Here is a 22,406-nt window from a genome sequence, read left to right as displayed (position 1 = left end):
GCCCTTTGCCATGACTCAATGGCCTGCTTGGCCGGTGCCCTGCCCGGGGCGCCTCTGTGTTGTGCATAGTGGGTGCCCTGCTTGCCTTCACCCCCCCCCCGCCCCCGCGGGGGGCCTCTTCACTCGGCCCCTCCCCCGGCCTAGCCTGGAGCCTTCTTCCTCCCCACCCCCTCGCCCTTTGCATGTCTTCTTTTTTGTTTCATCTCTGTTGACTGCCTGTGGTTCTCTGGGCTTTGGGTCAGAGCCTGCCACCTCCAAGATAAGAAAAATATTTGGACCCAGTCCCCAAGACCTTTTACCTGTAAATGTTTTTGTGACAAGAGCATAAGGTGGCAGTACATTGGGCCCACATCCTGCCTGCCACGAGTGTTGTCCCAGAGGCCAGTTCTATGCAAAACCTGTTCACTTTCACCCACTTTTTCCTCTGTAAACCACAGACTGAGAAGTAGGACTCGTTCTGGTCTGGGGGGACCAGATAGGTCTGGAGGACTCGTATCCTCCCTGTCCAGAGGATACCTTCCTTCTGGGGACATGGAGGCAGGGTTTGGGTGCAAATCCTGACCCACTACCTCGTGGCTGTGTCATCTGGGCCAGACCTTCCCCTTCTCCAAGCTTTAGTACCCTGAGCTGTGAAGGGGGAGGCTCTGTGAGGCTTGGGAAGAAGTCGACACTGGACGTGGGTTGAGGGCCGGTCATATTCCAGGCAAGGTGCTCTCAGCAGAAACGAGGGGTCTCTGAGGTACACCTAAGTTTTTGTGGGGTGGGGGGTTTGCAGTTAGATCAGGGGAGGGGAAGACCTTGCCCACAGACACTGAACCCCATGTGGATCACAAGCCCTGTCCCCAGAGATGTCATGCGAAAAACAATTCCCCAAACAGAATTCACTTTCACTAGGATCAGAATGTGGCTGCTCATTGTTCGGCTTTGTTCCGGGCAAAACAATGCCAGACTTCCTGGATGACCTCAATGGGGCCAGCCGTTGGGCCTGTGAGGCTGGGCTGGTCAGCATCTCCAGGCAAACCTGCCCTGCCCTTTGCTGTGGCCACCTTGGGTGACCTGGGGTAATGGTGTGCCCAAACAAGGCCGACAGTTTGTGTTTGGGCCACGGAGTGTTTTAGAAATTAGAAAATGTAGGTAAGGCAATGGGAGCTGGGGAGAGCCACCCGTGGCTGGAACCCGGACTCCTGTTTGCCACAGACCCTCCTCCTCCCTGAGGCTTCCCCACTGTACCCTGTCTTTCTCCTGCCAGGCCCTTGAAGGCCGTTGAGATTTTCAGGCATGAGTGATCCTGAGATACAAACAGATAAACAAGACAGAAGGATACAGACCACATGATTCAAGCCAATGATTAAATCTTTTAAAGGTATACCTAATTTTATGAAAAAGACAAAAAACGTTTCTTTGATTCCTTTCTACTTTCTCTTCAAAAACAGCTACCCTTAAGGCCCAGGGTAAAATAGTGCTCTCACCACACCTCATGTTTTTGTTTGGTTGGTTGGTTGGGTTTTGGTGCTTATTTATTTATTTTTGTGCTTAATTTTTTAAATGCTTCCTAGGGCCAGGCTGGTACCTAAGGAGCATGCCCTTGGCAGACATTACTAATCGATCCCAGCCCTCCTACTCACTGAGCCTGTCCCTTGCCTGGAGTTTGTGGACACAGTGCTGGAAGGAGCCCCTTTGGATCTGTCAGAGAAGTCTGGGAGGCTCTCCATGGCTGCTGGAGGAAGCCTCTGGTCCGGGGTGCCATGAGTCCTATCGATGCCACTTCATCAGCTTGCCCAGCCCGCCCCTAGGGCCCTGGGCTCCTGTCACCTGTGTCCTGTGGCTCCTCACTTCCCTGTCCACCATCACCTCCTTCTCCAATGTGTCCAGTCCAGCTGCTTGAAGCTGACTTAAAAGCACCAGGCCTGATTGTCACTTTGTCAACTTGCTAAAGCAGGTGATCCAAAACCGCCGAGTGCTTGAGAACATGGGATTGAGGCCAAACCAGACCTGGGAGCCATCTGAAGCTCCAGCGGCCTTTTACTTGCTGTGTGATTCTGGACAAGTGACTTCACCTCTCCAGGCCTTGTCAGCAAAACAGGGACGGTAATGGCTCCCAGAGAGGGGGTTAACTAAGAAAATGCTTGCAAAGCACTTAGCACCGTGCTAAATAAACGTGCCTGTGGTCATCGCTTAGAGGCAGCTTGCTTTTTTCTTCTTTTTAAAACACTGAGGATATGATGCCTGCCACCCAGTGTTAATAAAATTCCAAGGTGGTCAGCTATTTTCTTCAATAATAGCTAATATTTGTTAATCACTTTGTATGTACCAGGCCCTGTGCTGGACATTTTACAGGCATCGTCCTATTTAATCCCTGTGAGGTGAGTTCTTTTAACCCATGAGGCACAGAGAGGTTGCTACCTGCTCCGGGTCACACAGCTGGGTCGTGACGTCAGTGAGCCCAGAACTCTGGCTCTGGGGCGGGCAGAGAAATGGGGAAAGGAGAGGCTAAAGCCCTGCTCTGGAATGCTTGATTCCGGAGAGAGCCCAACAGGACAGTGTGGTCCAGGCCTCCGGTATCCCCAGCTGTAAAATCGGTGGGTCATCCAGAGCTCCCCTGGGATTCTAGGAGCCACTTACCTAGCCCCCAGAGGTTTGCTGAGAAACACTAACTGTCCAGTGAGGCCCAGAGATGAATCTTAGAGGCTGACTGTGTGCTAAGTACTTTTGGGATGGGAGGTATTCGAAAGAGGAAACAGTGAAGTACCTGCCTTCTTAATTTGGAAACCTTGTACAAGCTCGTGAGTGGATAAGTCAGTGACAATGAGAGATTTGAATCATTCTTTTCCAAAGAGATTCTTGTGGGAAGCTGATTACTTGAGAAGGTTCAAGTTCTGCAGGGGAGGGTGAAAATGTCCCAGCTTCCGGGCAGCTCATCCAGGAGAAAGAGGCAAGGGCTTGGTTTCCCCACAGCCTTGGACTGAGGTGGCAGATGCTGGGGGAGGCAGCCACAGCAGGGTCTGTAACTTGATTCAAGATCCAGCTGGCTGGTGTGTGGGCACCTGGGGCCAGGGGGGTTGGGAGGGCGTGGAATGTGGGCAGGATATCCAGGCCCTAGCCCTACCCTGCTCTACCTCTGCATTCCTTTTCCCTCTGGCCTTAGCAGCCCCATCTGCAAACAGCACAGAGGCCTCCTCCTTTCTAAACTTTGCTCTGGTGCCCTAGGCACTGGGCAGATCCAGATGGGAGTTCTGACTTCAGTCTTCCTGGGTGCCTAGCCTCAGGCAGGCCGCTCACTTCCCTGCTTGAGCTTCAACTTCCTTCATCGGTAAAACAGTACTAAAAATCCCTTCCACAATAAGGCTGTTTGGGGAGTAAATAGAACACTATTTATTGACAGCTAAGCACAAACTAAATACCAAAAAATCAGGTAGTTGTAAATTGGGGAGAAACCAAGGAACTTCTGATAAATCCTTGGCATTGTTGGCACGCGTTGTCGGCACCAGGTTGGATCTGTCCACGGACGTGCCAAAGCTGACCAGGTGATCTGCAGGTCGGTCTTCAGGCACAGCCAGTTCTGGCCGTGACCCCTGGAGCGGAGAGACAAGGAGAACTTCAGCTGGCCAAGGAGGGAGGCTTCATCCTGGAGCCTCTGTATCAGAGCTGATTCTGATGCTGATTCTAATCGCTTCTCACTGTAATAACCAAAGAGGAAGCTCTTAAAATGGGGAATTATGTATCACGGTCGCTACAAAATAGCCCTGGGCCTGGCGCCAAGGAAAACAGTTCTTGGCTGCTGGAGCGCCTGGGGGGGCTTGTTCCTAAGTGCTTACTGCACCGGGTGGGGGTGGGGGGCTGCTGCGGGGTGACAGGTGGGAATCGGTGGGCCTCATCATGAGTCCGTGGAGATGGATGGCAGTACTCCAGGGAAGGCGGTGTCTGAGGTGGAGCCGGGCTGACAGAGGGGGTAGGTCAGAGCTGAAGGTTCGGGCACATTACAGTTACTGTTACTATCAGCTGTATGACCTCAGGAGTGTCGCTTGGCCTCCCTGGGCCTTGCTGGTGTCACCCTGAGTAGAACTAAGGCCTTATATACCCCAAGGTCAAGGTGGGACCCGGTAATTATGGCAGTAACAACTGTAATACAGCAGCTACTATTTAAGGAGTACTTGCTACTTGCCAAATACTGTTCTAAGTACTTTCCATGCATTCTACACACACCCGCCCCCCACCATTCAGTCCTTACGTCATCCCCATGAGGTGGGCATGATTAGCCCCATTTTACCAATGAGGACACTAAGGATCAGAGAGGTTGAGTGACTTGCTTGAGGACACCCAGCTGGGAAGTGGCCGTCAACTTCTCTGCCAGGGCTCACACTCTAATTCCTGCAGGGGTCAGGCTGCCACCGGAGGGCTCGGGGAGCAGCTGTGTTAGGGAGCCTGAGCCTGAGGCGTGGGATGGACGAAAGCAGTTCTGTGGAACCAGTGTCCCAAGGAGAGGGGAGAATGGGGAGAGGGGGGCGAGGCTGCAGTGAGAAGTTTGTGTTTTCTTCCAGGAGTGATGGAAGGTTGGGGGTGGGGGGTGCATTCTGGACTGATTATGCTCTAGATGTTGCCCTCAGCTGCTGTGCTGAGAACAGTTTGTGGGGGGGTTGGTACAGTGTAGCAGCAGGGAGACCTGGGGGGAGGCTGCCGTGGATGCCCGGGCAATAGCTGTCAGGGCCCCCGACGGTGGTGGTTGCCATGGCGACGGAGAGATGTGGGTGGATGCCAGGAATGTACAGGAGGCAGAAGCCAAGGGGCTTTCTGCAGTGGGCTTATGCAGGCATGGGGCTGGTCAGACACCCCGGAGCGGCTTGGAATAAGTCCCTTGAGAGGGAGGTGGGATGCTTGCTTCTGGATCTGGCCTCATCAAGGCATGAGTGAGTGAGTCTTGGGTGAGGCCATGGACCATGACCTGGCAGGGAGGGAGCCACAGGTAGGGCTGCTGGCTGTGTGTTCTTGAAGGGCGCATGGGCTTGTTTTGTGGCAGCCATGGATGAGACAGGTGATGTAACAGAAGAACCCATCCCTGGATGCACTTGGGATGAGGAGCAGGGACACCCCCATAATGCCAGATGCGTGACAGGCCCCAGTTCTGCCCCATTCAAGTCCCATCCCACATCCCAGCTCAGCCACAGGCGTTGGGAAGATGGGGTCCTGCGTGGAGAGGGGGCTGGAGGTCTCCCCTCGTGGGAAACCAGAGGCCAGAGCAGAGGGTCTCATGGAACTTGCTACCCCCATCCCCACGCTTCCGCAAGGTTCTCTGAGCGCCAGCCTGGCCGGTTGGTTTCGGGGCCCAGAGGGCAGAGCCAAGGACTCTCAGGGTAGCCACAGGGAAGCAGACCCTGGCTCCTGGTGTCCTGGTGGGGAAGAACCTTCGCCATTCCCAGCTGCCTGTGTGGGCAGAAGCCGGCCACCTCCCCCCTCCTCCTGTCTGACCTTGTGAAGTGCCTTGCGGCCCCGAGATCCAAGGAGAGCCTGAAAGGGCGGAACCGACCCTCTTGGTGAGGAGGTTCAGGGGTCATTCCCTGAAAAACATCTTCACTAGGAGGGACTTGAGTCCCACATCCTCCAATTATGCTCCCATCCAGCCGGCCCACAATGGGCTGCCCAGATAACCATCGGGGGCTGCACATATTAATGCTGGAACAATGCTGGCCGCTGGGGCTATTTTTACAGTAGCCATACGCCCGGCCGGACCCCCACGTCGCCTCGAGGGAGCAGGGCAAAGAAAGGCTGTGCGGATGCCGCCGCCAGTCTGCGCTCCAGGAGACAGAGGAAGGGCTCAGCGAGCGCCCGGCGGCTCCAGGAAGCCTTTTCTTGGTCTGCTCATGGCCAGATAGCGAAACAATCAGGGTCCCCCACCCCGAGCCAGGGAGAGGAAGGAGGCGTGGGGGAAATGGGGATTCTGTTGTGCTTTTGTGCCTCTGCTCCTCCAAGCAAGGCCCCTGCGGGCCCAGCTGTTGGGGCCAGGCCAGTGCACCTTCTCTCTGCACACCCCAGGTCCGCAGGCGGCCCCCGCCTTGCCCTGCCCCGACCGCCACCTACGCGAGGCAAGGCGCGGAGGCTGCGACATGGCTGGAGTCAGAGAGTTGGGAAGTGGCAGGGCTGGGGTTTGTACTTAGCAGCAGCTGCTTGCAGACCCCACCCTGAGCACCATTACACATCAGTTCTCGTCCTGCGCTCCAGGTTCTGGGCACGGCAGTAGATAAGACAGGTCCTTGCCCCACGGAGCCTCTGTTCTTGTCAGTCGAGGGGGAGACTGTTAACAAGGAAGCAAGGACTTGAACAAGACATGATCGGGTGGTGTTAAGCACTTTGACAAGGCAGACTCAGATCCCCACTGGAGACGTCCTGTGAGCCGGGTGGCAAGCTGGCCCGGGTGTGCCTGGGTGATGGGGCTGCATCTGGCCCAGCTGATGGATCCCATAAGGAGTGTGAACCCAGTGTGGCCCGACGCCCTTCACATGTTCTGAAAAAAACTAGAGATCTCCACTTTTCTCTGTTATTTCAGTGTCGGCCAACAGTTTGGATCATGAAGACAAGTAGTACCCCAGGCTGTTTGATTATGAGTTGGTCGCCTTTGCTTTCAAGCTTTTTATTCTGCAGATAAAAAGAGTGAGGCTCAGGGAGGGGTGGGTAGGCCCACTAACTCTGGCTCCCCCAGCTCAGCTGTCTCCTGTGGCCTCTGCCATGTGGGGGTAGAGCCTCAAAGGCACCCTCTCCCCCTGGGCTGGGACTCATGGTGCTCTTGCCCTCAAGACCGAGGTGCATGTTGGGGGGGGTGGGGTTAGGACTCGGGGACCTGAGAAGTAGAGAAAGGAGATGTTCTGTCCTGGCTGGTGGCAGCCTTCCTAAGCAGGGGTGCGCTAAGGGTGATCCTGAACAGCTCCTGGAGGCTTGGAGACGACCTCCCCTGGGCCCTTCCATTGCTGAACCCAATAGGGAGTCAGAGGGCAAAGGAGCCTGGATGGTATACGGGTTAGAGCAAGCCAGAGAGTGGATAGAGAGGGACGGACAAAGGAAGATTCACCTGCATTCTTCCATAATCCTCACAGTGCAGAGATGTGACTGGTTAATGAACTGCAAATATGTTCCATAAATACCCATTTTCCATACTTTGGTGGAAACCTCCTTTTCAAATATTGTTCCCATTTCAGTCTGAAACCCCATTCCTTATTCACTTATGTTTATCCATTCTTTAAAAGCTCAGAACGAACACCTCCTGTGGCCAGGCACCGTGCTGAGTCTTGAATGAAACGGGAGCCATAATTTTCTAGGCAAATGTGAGATGCAGAGACGGTATCTGCTCGTTGCTAGAAAATGGAGGCAGGCTGTTATTGGGAAGTTACCTTAGAGTTGCCCAGAGTGTGTCATATTTTGTAGAGATGATGCCAGGGTCGGGGGGTGGGGTGGTTTGGCTTCATGATTCTCTGCCTGCGGGTATAGAATGACGGATGACGTGTGGAGATGACAGGCATGGGGTCCCTGTGCTTCTGTTGAGCAGGTGCCTGGGGAACAGAACCTGTCAATTCCTGAATCTCCAGGACCCCGGTCACCTAGAGGGGTCCGAATCACTCGGGTTGTTGTCAGAGCAGTGGACAGACGGGATGGCAGGCCCCTCGCCACAGGCCTGGACTGGTCAGAGCCCGCCAGCCCGTGGGTGAGAAAAGAGACGTGCCGAAGACGAACAGGCCATCCCTTACTGAGTGCACGTTGGCTTCTGTTTTGTCCCCCACAGAAAGCGAGGAGGACATGGCCACCAAGGAGAAGCTGCAGTGTCTGAAAGACTTTCACAAAGACATCCTGAAGCCATCCCCAGGGAAGAGCCCAGGCACGCGGCCCGAAGATGAGGCCGAGGGGAAGCCCCCTCAGAGGGAGAAGTGGTCCAGCAAGATCGACTTTGTGCTCTCCGTGGCTGGTGGCTTTGTCGGCTTGGGCAACGTCTGGCGTTTCCCGTACCTCTGCTACAAAAATGGTGGAGGTAAGCCTGGGCTGGGCTGGGCAGAGTGGCCATCGAGGAGAGGGAGCGGCCAGACCGTGGGGGCCTCTCCACGCCCCGCTTCCCCAGGCCCCCACCTGGAACCCCTGCATGCCCGCCCCATCCCACCCCACTTCAGAGGCAAGACATGAGCATGACTGAGAGTCAGGTGACGTTCTCTCGGTGTCTTACTCTGCAAACCCGGGCAGATCCCTGACTTTCTCTCACCCTCCAGTTGATCCCTTCAGAAGAGAGGCCGTGAGGCCAGGCCCATGTGTCCCACAGATTCGCCCAGATCCATATGCCTTTGCTTTGGCTTTTTCTAACTTAACCCAAAGGCACTTCAAAAGCAAGCTTTGCTTCCCCCTGATAAATGGAAAACCAGTATCATTTGCTGTGATAGAAAGGTATCCAGGAAAAAAAAAATACAGTGAAGGTATTTTTAGTACTTTTTAATTTAAAATTTTCTCCCCTTGTATTGAGATATAATTGACTTATAACGTGTATTAGTTTAAGGTGTACAACGAAATGAGTCGATACATGTGTATATTGCTAAATGATCGCCACAATTAGTTCAGTTACCATCCATCACCTCACATAGTTATAGCTTTTTTTCTGGTGATGAGAACTTGAGATTTACTCTCATAGCAGTTTTCAAATACGTAGTACAACGCTGTTAACAATGGTCACCATGCAGTAGGTCACGTCCCCAGAACTTATACCTTGAAGCTGTCTCTTTTTGACCACCTTTGAAGATCATGTTTTAAAAATATAAGGCCTCTGTCTGGGTGTTTGGTTAGTTGGTTGGTTTGGGTTTTTTGGTTTGGGTTTTTGTGTTTTGTGTTTTGTTTTTTGTTTTTTACACCTGCTGAAGGCTCTGAGCTAGAATCCTCTCCTGTTGGAGGTGTCAAAGTCCGGCAGCATGTGACAGAGACCTCCCTGGTGCAGGAGAGAGCTCAAAGAGCCCTTGGCAGGGAGGAACAGCTCGGCCCTCGTGACGGCCTCAATCGGAGGCTCGTACGGCAGCAGATGGCATGCCGCGGCCTCCCCAGTTAGAAGAACCACCTTTGGGGAAATTCTGCCTTAGAGCCTGGTTTCTTAACCTTTTGTAGGTCTCAGGCGCCTTTGGGACTCTGATGAGTGCCCTAGACGCTCCCCAGAACAAAGCACATAGCCATAGACCCAAGTTGCCCACAGTTTCAAAGGGTTTATGGGCCCGCTGAAGCCATTAGTGGATACCAGGTAGGAACCCTCGCCCCGGCTCTTTGCCTTCACTCCTCCCCTGGCTCCCACCCCAAGCTGGAGATGCCCACCTCTTGCTTCTCACCGCTGTACCCTTCCTCGCTAGTTCTTCTTAGCTGCCTGCCCTGGGCGGGCCTGGGGAAGAACGGGGGAAGGCTTCATGAGGAGGCCATGTTTGAGATGGACGGATGTGGGGAAGGCAGGCAGGTAGTTGGCACAGCGTAAGCAAAGGCTCAGAGGCTTAAAAAAGCACCTGGTGCATCTGGAGGAGGTGAGAAGGCCCACTGGAAAGGTGATGTCAGCTGGACAGGTGGGCAAGGCCTGGAGAACTTTCAACCAGGTCCAAGAGTTTGGCCTCTATCCCAATGTCCCTCACTCATTCTCTTGGAGTTCATTGGCCGGGAGGGCTCGGGACCGGCCCCCGTGACAGCCACAGCCTGACCCTCACCAACTCTGCTCTCTCTGCAGGTGCATTTCTCATACCGTATTTTATTTTCCTGTTTGGCGGCGGCCTGCCTGTGTTTTTCCTAGAGGTAATCATAGGCCAATACACCTCTGAAGGGGGAATCACCTGCTGGGAAAAGATCTGCCCCTTGTTCTCCGGTGAGTATGGGACAAAAGCCACTCGGGGCCTGGTGTTCATCAGTTCAGCACATTTTTATTGAGCACCGGCTATTTGCCAGGTACACTGGAGCCTCATGCAAGTCCACTTGGCACTGTGCCTGACCCGGGGTAGCAGTTGGCACATTATTCCCGTGATGCTGCTGCCCACCATAGCTGCTCGGCATGTCCGGGCTGTTCCCGCCTCTGGGTTGTTGAAGGATTGATGAGCTAGCAGCTGCCTAGCAACGTAGTGCAGAAGATAGGCGCTCAGATCAGGAGTCTGTATGGTTTCAAGTCCCACTTCCTCCTCTTGCTCAAACTCTTGTTACTTTGGAATAGTCACTTAATCTCTTTGGGCCTCAGTTTCCTTATCTATAAAATGGAAATAATGTGCTTACTTCATAGGGTCGCTATGAAGACAAAATGACATAGCTATGTAAAAGTGCTTTGTATACATAGTAAGCTCCAAATTAAGGGTAGCTTTATTATCATTACAACATTTAGTCCTGTGCCTCACACCTAGTATGCACCCATAAAATAATCACTGTTATGGTTTTAATTGGCAGGGATGGGGGGATGTGTGGGTCTGTTCATTCATTCATCTATATAAATCCATCCATCCATCCAGTAAACTTTCTTCCATTAGTCAATGGTTAGACCAGCCATCCATCTTTCTGGCTAGCTGTCCACTCATTCATCCATCCGTTCATCTACCTAACCTTCCAACCAACCACCATCCATACACCCGTCAACAAATTGGATATCCATCCATCAATCCAACATCCATCCATTCAGCTGTCTTTCCAACCAACCAACCAACCAACCGACCATCCATCCATCTACTCATCTATGTGCATAGCATCCATTCATTGAGCTATCCCTCCTCTCTACATCCTTCCATTCTTCCACCTTATCAGACCATCCATTCTTTCATCCATCCATCCATCCATCCATCCATCCATCCATCCAGTCATCCAGTCATCCTACAAATATTTGCTGGTCCTTGTTGAGGAGCCCCTTCTGGCCCCAGCCCTAGAGATGCCAGGGTTGACTACGTGGCCGTGGTAGGCCTGGCCCCCCTCCTGATGCTCATCTTTCTTGCCCACACCCACAGGCATCGGCTATGCCTCCATCGTGATTGTGTCCCTCCTGAACATATACTACGTCATCATCCTGGCCTGGGCCACATACTACCTGTTCCAGTCCTTCCAGTCGGAGCTGCCCTGGGCCCACTGCAACCATAGCTGGAACACACCCCAGTGTATGGAAGACACTATGCGCAGGAACAAGAGCCTGTGGATCACCCTCAGCGCCAACAACTTCACCTCGCCGGTCACCGAGTTCTGGGAGTAAGGCCAGCCTCGCTGAAGGAAGGAGGGAGGACCTGGGTGGGGGCAGAGAGGACAGCCCATGCCCTCCTCTTCCCCTCAGGGGCGTGGTTGTCACTATCTCGGGGTGGGGGGGCGGGGAGAAGGGTGCGGATTTAGAGATAAATCCATGCCTTTGGTCTCAGACAGGCCTGGAACCGAATCCCAGTTCTGCCATTTTACTGGCTGTTTCAACTTCGGCAAGTCACTGCCCCTTTCTGAGCCTCAGTTTCTTTAACTGTCAAATGAGGGGAATGAATCGTTCCTACACCCGTGTGCAGGTATATGTACTTCTGTTGTCTGAAAATGATATAGTTTTCTTAATGTATTTTAGAAAAAAATAATAGTTAGCACATCAGACCTGTTATTGCACAGAGAAAAATGCACATACGAAGCTGACATAGTTACTCAAGTGAAAAGGTGAGTCGATAGAGTAAAAAATATCAGTTAGCTTTTGCTGTGTAACAATCGCCCCCAAACTTGGTGGCTTTCAGCAACGACCATTTATTTGGCTCATGGTTCTCCTGATTGGCAGTTTGGACTGAGCTTGGCTGAGCAGTTCTGCCAGTCTTTGCAGGGCTCCCCCGTGGGTAGGTCAGCTATAGGACATCAGGATAGCTCTTCTGGGGATTTACTGGCTATTGGCTGGGGTGCCAGGGGCAACCGGTCCATATGGGCCCATCACGCAGCAGGCCAGCCTGGGCTTGTTCACGGGCGGCTCAGCATTCCACAGACCACGAATGGGGGAGCCCCTGTGCAGGAGTTCTTTTCAAAACTCTCTCGGCATCATTTTCACTCATGTCCCATCCGCCAAAGAAAGCCACAGACTAACCCAATCCAGGAGGGGGGAGAGAGGCTCTGTCTCTTTAGGAGAGGAGGGGAGAACCATGATGTCGTCAGCAGCTACGGGAGTACAGACACAGGACAGACATCAGAAAGGCGAAATGTGGACACCTGAAGTTTGGGTAACTCTTACCTGACATACGGGGGAGTCCTTTGAACGCAGTGCTTGGAGGCCAATCACAAAAGCACTCATGGGTCACTTTTCCTGCTCTTCATGAGCTATGAAACTTGGGGTTCAGCACTTGTGTACAGCCCTGATGATCCTGGAGATGAGGTTGATAGTGGGGGGCAGGAGACAATATTAAGGATGGGGGTGGTTCCTCGTCATCATGAAATGCTACTCCTTTTTGGGTCAGCTTTGCAGCTTCCAAGGGTCTTCCCACCTCTGAGAACCCAGCCCAGGAACAGACCCACAGGAGAGGGGGTGGCCTGCTGGCTGGTCCCAGCCATGCTTGAGGGCCAGGGCCAGGAAATCGTGGGCAAGCAAGGGTCGGGTGGCCCTCAGTCCAGGGTCCCTGTCCTTGTCATGACACGCGAGCCTGTGGTCGACGCTCACAAGTCCCTAGGCCTACTTGGACAGGGGCTCTTTCTTGGTGTGTACATATTTTCCACTTGCAGACAAAGAGCACATTACAAGCACATTCATCAGCCCCTCCATGCCACACCCTCTGGAGAGCTGAGTTTACAGACAAAGAAATGCGGGCACTTCATTCTTCTCACTTGAATGGGGCCCTAAACCACAGCCCTGTCTGTCCTAGGCTGTTCCTGGCACAGCCTGACCACCCACAGCCCACCCCGCCCAGGACACTGGCACTCAACCAGCCACTTGGGTGCCTGTTGGAGCCTTACTGCCTCGGGCCTGGGTTGGCTGACCGGGCTTTCATGAACCCTAGGTCTGTCACTTCTAGCTTGGCCAGGTGCTGTTGCCCCTCTGGGCCCCGATGGCCTCACCTGTGCTTGGGGAGATCCTAGCACTGCCCTCCCAGCGTTGTGGGGTTGCCCTAACTGAAGGAGACAGTGCATGGCCAGCCCTGGGAAGCTGCTTGAGAAATGCGGGCCATTATTATCTATTTAGTGCCCTCATAGTGGATCAAACTGCCCTCCAGGGGTGTTTGGAACTCAAGTGATCTGACCTCCAGAGGGACAAAGAGTGGCCCCTTCTCAAATGCCCATACCCTCCCCCTCCGCCCCTGCCATTGCAGACGGGGCTGTCCTTCTGGCTCATCTCTGCTCTCATAGGCCTGAGGGCTCTCAGGAAGGGGCTCCCGTGAACCATGAGGTCCTCAGGGGGTCCAGTTGTTCCCCTGCCTTCTCACCCGCTTGTCCCCTACACTCGGCCCTCCTGGGGGTTCTCGGGCTCCTGCCTTCCAGAATCCCCATTCTGAGCGCCCAAGCTGCCCTCCCTGGCCTGGAAGCCGTGAAGACAGGGTTTATCTTTGGAAATGTCCTGGGCCTGCAGGCAGCTTCCCAGAGCCCGCAGGATCCGGATGGACTTTCTCAGCCCACAGAGCACTGGCCGCCTGCCTGGTGCTCACCTCCCACTCCAGCCTTCGGGTCCTAGCTGAACTTTGTGAGCCCACCTGAACATCCACAAAGAACTTGCCCTCTTTCTGGAACCCTGGGGTCCACAGAGCAAGAGCCTGGAATGCAGGCTTAGTTGAGGAGACCAGGCCCGCCACCACGCATGAGCAGAGGCTGAGGCCAGTGAATGGGGTCGGGGGCTTCAATGCAGTGCAGCCCTGGGCCAGGCCCTACGGGTGAGAAGGGCCCAGTCCCCGGCCTTCCAGAGCCTTCCCTTCTCCTGCACATGAAAGAGGGGAAAGGAAAGAGAACTAATGTGAAATAACTAGCTCCCATGAGTGTTGTGCCAGGGACATGTCCCTCTCTTTGGCATTTCATCTTTGCAGAGGCCCTTCAGGTAGGGAAGTACATGGGAATCCTCCCAAACTCCTGCCCGCCTCAAATCTCACATGCAGTTCCCAGATGCTCTGGGCTCTCCCTTTCAAGTATACCCAGAGTCTGACTACTCTCCCCACTTGCACTCCCCCCCGCAACCCTCCATGGGACCCCCAGCATCACTCCCCCAGAGCCCAGCACTGGACTCTCCTCTCCCTGCCTTACCCTTGCAGCTCTGCAGTCAGCCGTGAATCCAAACATGGCATTTCTCAGCTCAGAACCCTCTCGTGGCTTTTCCCATACTATGATCTGGCTCAGCCAGAGAGGATTAAGTGAGAGTGTTTCAACAGTGAGTGCTCACTGGATGCTGATTCTTCTTACTAACTCCATGTCTGCATCCACTTGGCTGTGTAGCCTGGAGCAGCAAGTTAACTACCCCTCTCAGGCCTAGTTTCCTCATCTGCAAATGGAAGGGCCATATGAGCTGGGCTCTGAGGCACAAATAGGAGCTCACTAGGCTGAAAAAGAGAAAAAAAAGACATTCTGGGGAGAAGGAACAGCCCATGCCGAGGCATGGCATTCTGAACCCACACAAGTGTTTGGGAACCGTTAAGTCATGAGTTTGGCCAGATTATAGGACACGTGGGACCAGGAGGAGGTTTGAGGCCTTGAATGTTAGCCTGGTAAGTTTGAGCTTTGTTCTCTAGGAGGGGGAACCATGGAAGGGGAGTGACATGATTGAATCTACTCAAGGAACACACTAGTGGGAGAGAGACTAGGACATATATTAAGCACCAACTGTATACAGGGCCTCAGAGGGTTTAGCCATCAGTGGGGTCTGGGTTCTGGGATGAAACAGTTTATGTGATTTCCCCCCAAAATAGCCACTGGCCCTACAGCGACTGGTTCTGGGGTTTCCATTAGGAGACGCTCACCGGGACATTACTGAGGTGTCAGTGACTGGTACCAGGTTAGGCTGCAGAGCAGTGAGGATACTCTCAAAATGCCGGTCTCCACGCCACTGGAGCCAAAGCCCAGCCCCAGCCGATGTTTGCCTCCACTCCTCTCACCTGCAGCAGACGTGTGGGTCCTTGAGGTGGACCAATACCCGACGGGTGTCTGGGAGCTCCCTGGGAATCAAGATAACACAGCACTGTGAAAGCTGAGACTTCCTTATGGCCCTGGACAGGGAAGGAATTTGCTGATCATCCCTGCCAGCCGCCCTCCCCCTCTCTCGTTTTACTAGAGGAGCATGGGTGCTGCTCCGGTCCCTTAGAGCAGGGAGCCTGCCTCTGGCCCCCACACATCCCAGCTGCGTGACCTCAGGGCAGTCACCTCACCTCTCTAAACCTTGAGGGTAGCATGGTTCCAACACCTCACAGTCTGGCTCGAGTTAAAGAGCTAGGACAAGTGATGTGCTAAGGACAGGGCCTCCAGTCATGGCTCATCGGGTATGACGCTGAGGACCAGAGAGGTCAAGTGACTTGCCCAAGGTTACACAAGCAGCTAGCTAGAACAGAGCTCCCAGCCCTCACCTCCGACACTGGCGTCTGTGCCCCACCAGCTGCAAGCCCATGGCCACAGGTAACATTGTGCCATGTGTGTGCGACCCACTCTCAGGTCGCGGGGGGTCTTCTCTTGGCGTGGACCCACCCCATCTGCAACGCTAAAGCACCACTGTCAGCAGGAGCTGGCGAGATGTCCTCTAACAGAGCCCCTGGAAAGCCACCGGGGCCGCTGAGACAGTCATTTCACGCTGCTTTATGATTTGGCTCGGAGTTGCTCTGTGACGGAAAACAGAGCTTCTGCCCCCAGTTAACCTCACCCTGCTGGTCCCTGCTCTGGGGTCCTCGCTCTGTCCCGAGGGTCCTGCTTCACCCCAGCCCTGGAAGACAGGCGGGGCCAGATCTGGCCGGAGCCATGCCTTCCTCCCTGGTTCCTCCCGAGCCCCCCGGGAGCTCAGCACGTATCATTAGACTTTATTAGAATCAAAGAAATGAGTCATATTTGCAAACAAGCCGTGCTCAGCCAATCTTCCCCTGCAGCTGTCGGAAGGAGGAGGCGGTGGAGAAAGCCTTGTGTGGCCCCATGCTCAGGGCGGACGGGCTCTTTTATAATTGTTGCCTCCGCCAGTCTCCAGGGAAGAGCCATGGCCAATAAATGGCTGGCCGGCAGTCAAAAGGAAACGATTTGGCCCACTCGGAGGACGTATTTACATCTCTGAGTGCCGGCTGGACGGCAGCGGGGCGGCCGACTCACAACAGACGTCCAGGCGATTCTTTTTTGGATCCCACCCTGGAATGAATCATTACTATTCTTGGACAAGAATGCAGCTCACCTCTGGGTCTCCTCCCTCTGTATGAGCGATGCGGGGAGGCCTGGGATTCTGGGGGCCCTCGCGAAGGGCAGCATAGGACCAGGCACATGGGTGGCTTGTCCCCAGGGCCGTATCAGAAAAAGGGATCCAGGCCCAGGGTTGATTTTTATTGGGGTCATGTCAGGCGAATTCCTGAACCTCTCTGAGCCTCAGTTTCCCCATCCACCAAATGGGTATGATTCATTTACTCAGTTAATGCGTACTGAACACCTACTCTGTGCCAGGCACTGTTCTGGATCCAGCAGTGATCAGACATAGACCCTGCCTCCATGGAGATGGCATTCTAGTAAGACAGATGGACATTAAATGGATAGCACAAATACAATTGTAATATAAAAGCGATGACAAATGATGAAAAATAAAGCCAGGGCAGGGGAAGGAGAGTGACCAGGGATCCTTTTTATACGATGGCCAAGAGAGGCTGCCCCAGTGAAGTGGCATTTGAACAGAGACCTGAAATGACACAGGGAGGCAGTTGGCATGTCATATAACAAGTGACTGACGAAACAACCTGTTCAAAGGTCCTGAGGCAAGAATGTGCTCAATCTATTCAGAGATCATACCAGAAGACACTGGCTGAAGGGGCCATATGGGATGAGGTTCAAGATGGGACAAGCATACATAAACTTGTCCTGGACATGTCTCATTTATATACCTGTGGTCCCAGTGTCCTTATTAATAGGTCTGAATGATAAGCGTATTTGGTCACCTTATTCAGGGAGGCCAAAAGGGATGGGGCAGGTTAAGGGGGGTCTTTCAGCCAGGTATGTGGGAGCCATGGGAGGATGTGGAACAGAAGAGTGGTGTGACCCGCCTTGGGTCTGGACAGATTATCTCTCGATGAGAACAGACCTGGGGGGGGGAGGGTGACCGTGGAGGCAGGAAGACCAGTGGGGAGGCCGCTGAAAAAGCTCTGGGAAGCAATGGGGGTCCAGACAGGAGTGGTGGCAGTGCTGGGGACATGTGGCTGGATTTGGGGTACCATGCAGACTCCTGGGGTGGTTAGGAGACTGCTGAGGGGCAGTGCATCATGGCTGTCCCTCTGGGGCACAGCACTCTACAGTTTACTGAGCCCTCTCACGCACCACCGCGGGAAGGCCCAACGGATCCCTGTCTGCTGTTCTGGGGCTGAGGCTGTGGGAATCCCACGTGGGAGGGACTTGTGGAGGGTGCTTCACGCGGGGTCCCTTCAGAAAGGGATTCGGATGGCCGCACACGCTCTCTGGCCTCCACGGCTACCCAAAGCTATCTTTGGAAAGGATGTTGGTCACTTTGGCCCCGAGCCCACGTTGGGCTCTGTTTTGACAACCCCTGACTGATGAGACACATTCATTCCATTCCTAGAACGTCTGCACGGCCCATTACAAACATTTTCAAGACTTCTAAATAATTTTTATAAAGGTGCTATTAAAAACATTGAATCATTCGTCTAAAAACATCAAACATTCAAAGAGAAAAACATTCAAGTAGAAAAAATGATACCCAAGGCCAAGTGCGCTCCCCTCCCCCACGCCCCCACCACCAGGTCCCCCTCCCCACAGGCAGCGGCTGACTGCAACCAGCAGCGGGTCTTGTGTGTCCTGCCAAAAATAGTCTGTTCGCATTCAAGCACAAATGTACATCCACCCCCTTCCCTTTTTAACACAATAGGGAGCATGCCATAAGCGCGGTTCACCTTGCTTTGTTCACTTATTTTATCTCCAGGATATCGTTTCTTATCTGCGCACAGGGAGCTTTCCCGCCGTCTCAAGGGCCGGGCGACATTCCACTGTGTGTCTTCTCTGTGCTGTTGAGCCCCTATTGATGGCCGTTTGGGTGGTTTCCAGTCTTTTGCTCCTACAGACGGTCCTGTGATGACTAGCTGGGGCTGGACCCCGTCGTCGGCCACGCGTGCGAGAGTTATCATGGGAGAGAGGCTCGGGAATGGCGTATTGCTGGGTCAAAGAGAACGCGCCTTATAGTGTCACCCGGAGGTGTCGTGAGCTCCTACAAGGAGATGGCCACCGGCGGTGGAGACTCGGTTTCCCAGTTGTGGCTTCCGGAGCTGGTCAGCTGCCCAGAGCCAGCCCGCCTGCCCTCTGTGGCGGGCGCCACTGGTTTACGGAGCACAAAAGTAGGAGAAGGCAGGAACCGACTGCGCTTGATGTGGGCTGAGCTCTGCGGTTTCAGGCTCCTCAGCTGACCTGGCCTGAGAAGAAAAGGAAAGGCTGGGCGCCTCCTCAGCATTAGCTGAGCACCTGCTGTGTGCCCGCCTGTGAGATCCTTGTTCTTGGGCCGGCTGGAGGCTGGTAGGCGAGACAGCCTTTTCACCCGAAGGTGACATTTGGCGGGAGCGGGTGGCCGGGGAGCCGGCCGGGGACTCCAGTCAGGTGTCCGCCGAGCAGCAGGAAAGGCTTCCCTGGCAGCACGAGGACCGTGTGGCTGCCGCGGGCGCCAAGGTGTGGAGGTGGAGAAGCACTCTCTCTCCCTGCCGCGGCCCATTCACAGGGAAGCCTTGGCCGCTGCCCAGCGTGCCCCGGGCCTTCATTGAAGGCGCCGGGCTCTGGAGGCTGCACGGGGAAGGCCTTTTTGTTCTAAGCAGCCACCGCCGCCAGACCCATGTGCTTGGCAGGGCCCCAGCCGGGGCGCGGTTGGCGGACGGCCTGCCTCATGGGGATGCCCCCTGGCTTGAGGCTTCAGGGGACCCTGGCCCATAGCAGGGGGACGGGGCAGAGTCTTTTCAAAGTTTAGGCTCTATTCTCCCTGCTTATCAGAGGAGCAGTGCGGGGGAGTCCACAGAGCAGTGGCTTTGGGAGTCTGGCAGGCTTGGGTGTAGGGTGCTACTGCTGCCCGCCGCTGGCTGTGTGTCTGTGGGCAGTTCAGTCTTCCAGGCCTCAGTTTTCCCCGTCTGTAAAATGGGGCAAATGACCTCTAGTCCTTGGATCAGATGAGATAAATTGGAAAGGCCTTGTGGATGTTCTGATCACACATCGTCAGAGGTGCCCGAGGGGAGCCCCTTGATGTCGGGGTTCTCACCAAAAAAAAAAAAAAGACAGGAATGCTGCCCCTTTTAAGGTGAACGGAAATACTTTATGACTTGGTTCAGAGTGCCGTGTGAACTCGCTCGTCACCTCAGTTGAGTCCTTGGTTCATTCACTCAACAGGTATCTACTGAGGCCCTACTATGTGCCCTGTGTTGTTCTAGGTGCTGGGAGCACGGCGGTGGCCCAAAGAAAGGCCTCACTTGGATGCCACTTGAGATGGGGATCTTGGATTTATTCAAGGTCCACAAGTTGAAGCTTCTGTGGAAGAAAAAAAAAAAAAAAGGAAAAGCAGTGAAGTGTCCTGGCCCAGCGGGGTTTCCAAGACCCAGAGCCCTGACCACTGACTGGCTGGGAGCTAGAGAATGGTCTGGAATGCATTCCCAGGCAGCAGCCTGGGGGCAGGAGCTGTTATCTCTGTTTTACAGGAGAGGAAACTGGGGCTCGAAGTCACACCCCCTCTCTGTCTCTTGGGCTGGAGTATGGCCTTGAAACCAGGACCCAACTTTGGTCAGAAGGAATCCCGGCTTTTCCCAGGGGAGCACAAACTGCCTGTCTCCCGTGGTCAGCAGCCTGGGGAGTCGGGACGGGGAACCCTGATGGAGTGGGGGGCAGGGCTGACGTCCCTGTGCTTGATGCGCCCGCCCTTGGTCACTGCTTCAGTATCAGAGCTCTGGGACCATGGGGACAGTTTCTTGGCATTGAATTTCGTGGCTTCTGGCTGCCAGCACCCTGTGCTGCCCCACCCCGACTTCAGATGGCATCGGCCCCTCAGGGATGTGTCTGCGAGCAGGTGCCCATACGCGTCTTCTGTAGGTCAGCGAGGTTCTTGGACTCCAAAGACCCAGCCTCTGCGGCGTGATGCTGGGCAGGGCTGGTGATTGCCCTGTGCCAATTAGCCTTCAGATCATCTACCTGCCTCCTCCTGAGAACTTCATGATCCTGCAGGGAGTTGGGGGCAGGAGGCCAGCACTGCTTAGGTGCCTAGAGCTGCTCTGGGCATCTCGAGGCTAGGACGGAAACAATAAGGTTTACCCAGTGCTGGCTGAACCCCAGATCTTATCGTTAGTACTTTGTGTGGGTTTTCTCTTAACAATGATCCCTGTAAAGAGGTGGGTAGGTGCTCTGTGGCCACATATAGAACAAACACTTTGCCCTCTTGAGGCTTACATTTTCATGGAGATCCAGATAAGAAACAGGGGTGAATAACATAAAAGAGGGCTGGGACAGAGAGTGTAAATCAAAGCCATTGATTTTACACAGTAGAGCCTACTTTGAACCCGGTGTTTGGCCCACAGTGGGCACTGAAGAAGGGTCTACTGAGAATCGATCACATGGGAATTAGTACCCATTTTACAGATGAGGAAACTGAGGCTTGGAGATGTACTTAACTTGCCCGAGGCCAGGCGGGGTTGAACCCAGGTTCACCTGAGATAGGAGTCCGAATCTATCCCCTTGTTGACTTCTCCACAACCCTGTGACGTGGGTGGGCACTGCTTCAGAGACCCATGGGGATTCCAGGGCTTGGAGAGGGGAGGGGGCTTGTGGAAACACGGTACCTGAGCCAGGGTTTCAAACCCAGGCTGTTGGGAGCCCTGGCCTCAGCTCTCTCTGCCCCAGGACCCGGCCCGACTGACTTGTGGCTCTGTTTGCTTGAAGGCGCAATGTGCTGAGCTTGTCTTCTGGAATCGACGACCCTGGCTCCTTGAAGTGGGACCTTGCTCTCTGCCTTCTCCTTGTCTGGCTGGTCTGCTTCTTCTGCATCTGGAAGGGCGTCAAGTCCACGGGGAAAGTGAGTTGTGCGTCTGTCCCTCCCCTGACTCAGGGGGGTCTACCCTCAGCAGAGACTCTCACCATCCCCCCAGGCCCTCCTGCTTGAAACCGGCCCAGACCGAAGAGCCAGTGTAGGCTGCTAAAGCAGTCCTCTGAAAGAAAATAAGGCCTGCTCTGTTGCATTTGCCCGCTTCATGGTGTAAATACTCCCACCATGTCTGATTTCAAGTTACTGATGGTTTAACAACTAGCTAACAAAATTCCTGAAAGTCAGGTGGTGGGCTCTCTGGAGCTTGCACAAGTTCCCATACACCACTGGTTCCCGTATCAAGGTGTTGGTGGTAGTGCAGATGTTAGCAGATAACAAACTTTGGCATTGATAAGTTAGCAGGTAGCAAGGTGACCTGGCGACTTACTGTTAATTACCAGCGATTCACCCACAACACGGACCCTTGCTTTGCAAAGTGTGCCCTGACTGGCAGTATCAGCATCCCCCACAGACTTGTTAGAAATGCCCCGCACCTACAGAATCAGAACCCACGGTTGAACAGTATCCCCAGATAATCCAAATGCACCTGGAGGTTTGAGAAGCACAGACTTGGGAGTTTGGCTGCTAAGTCTGATTAACTGAATTCTCTTACAACTAACACTTGGGCTGGAAACTAAGATGTTAGTTATTAAGGAAAGCTTTCGGTGATGATTAAGTCATTTGCTCATAACCAAGATGTTAGTTGTTAACCAAAATGTTAGCCATCGCTGAAATATTCGCAGCTGATTTAATATGTTACACGATCACTAGAACGTTAGCTATTAACCAAGGTGGTAGCTGATCATTAAAATGTTAGCTTATCATTGAGGTTTTAGGTACAACTGGTATATTTCCCATAATGAAAATGACAGCCTATAACTAAAACACTTCCTGTTAACTTAGAGCTAAACAATTACCCAAGAACCAAGACCCTGGCCGGTATTGGTGGCCACTGTGATGTAGTCAGTGTGGAAGGGTCTGTGGTGATCAGAGGTGTGAGCCTGCACCCAAGGCTCTAGGCCAGAGAGAAGGAGTTGGCTGATCTGCCTTTATATGGCCCCCACCTAGCATTTCCCTCCTGTCACTTGCATCTTGGCAGGGGGAACATCTCTTTAAGGTCTAAAGCCCCCGAAGGTCCAAAGAGTAAGTTAAGGTGGCATTTGAGGTACGGTGATGGGCAGGGGGTGACATCGCTCAGAGAAGGGGCCTTTGCTGCACTGGAATTTACATTAAGGACCATGCTCTCCCTGGA

The 22,406-nt window shown here is 53.9% G+C and overlaps 1 protein-coding gene across 6 annotated transcripts in view; it reads left to right on the top strand.

Annotated features, from left to right (window-relative positions):
• SLC6A6 (solute carrier family 6 member 6) overlaps positions 1–22,406 on the top strand; it is an 82,707-nt gene that overhangs the window by 31,828 nt on the left and 28,473 nt on the right. For all 6 annotated transcript variants that reach the window (XM_073901711.1, XM_025885714.1, XM_073901710.1 and 3 more), the window contains 4 exons: positions 7,766–8,008; positions 9,716–9,850; positions 10,965–11,199; positions 21,013–21,145. In XM_073901711.1, coding sequence (XP_073757812.1) covers positions 7,780–8,008; positions 9,716–9,850; positions 10,965–11,199; positions 21,013–21,145 — 732 coding nt within the window. In that variant the 5' untranslated portion in view covers positions 7,766–7,779. The remainder of the gene's footprint in view (positions 1–7,765; positions 8,009–9,715; positions 9,851–10,964; positions 11,200–21,012; positions 21,146–22,406) is intronic.

Source organism: Callorhinus ursinus, unplaced genomic scaffold (genome assembly GCF_003265705.2).
Source record: "Callorhinus ursinus isolate GAN/ISIS: 27379988/994484 unplaced genomic scaffold, GSC_fseal_2.0 scaffold15, whole genome shotgun sequence".
Classification (NCBI taxonomy): Eukaryota; Metazoa; Chordata; class Mammalia; order Carnivora; family Otariidae; genus Callorhinus; species Callorhinus ursinus.
This window is presented reverse-complemented; position numbering and strand designations above follow the sequence as displayed.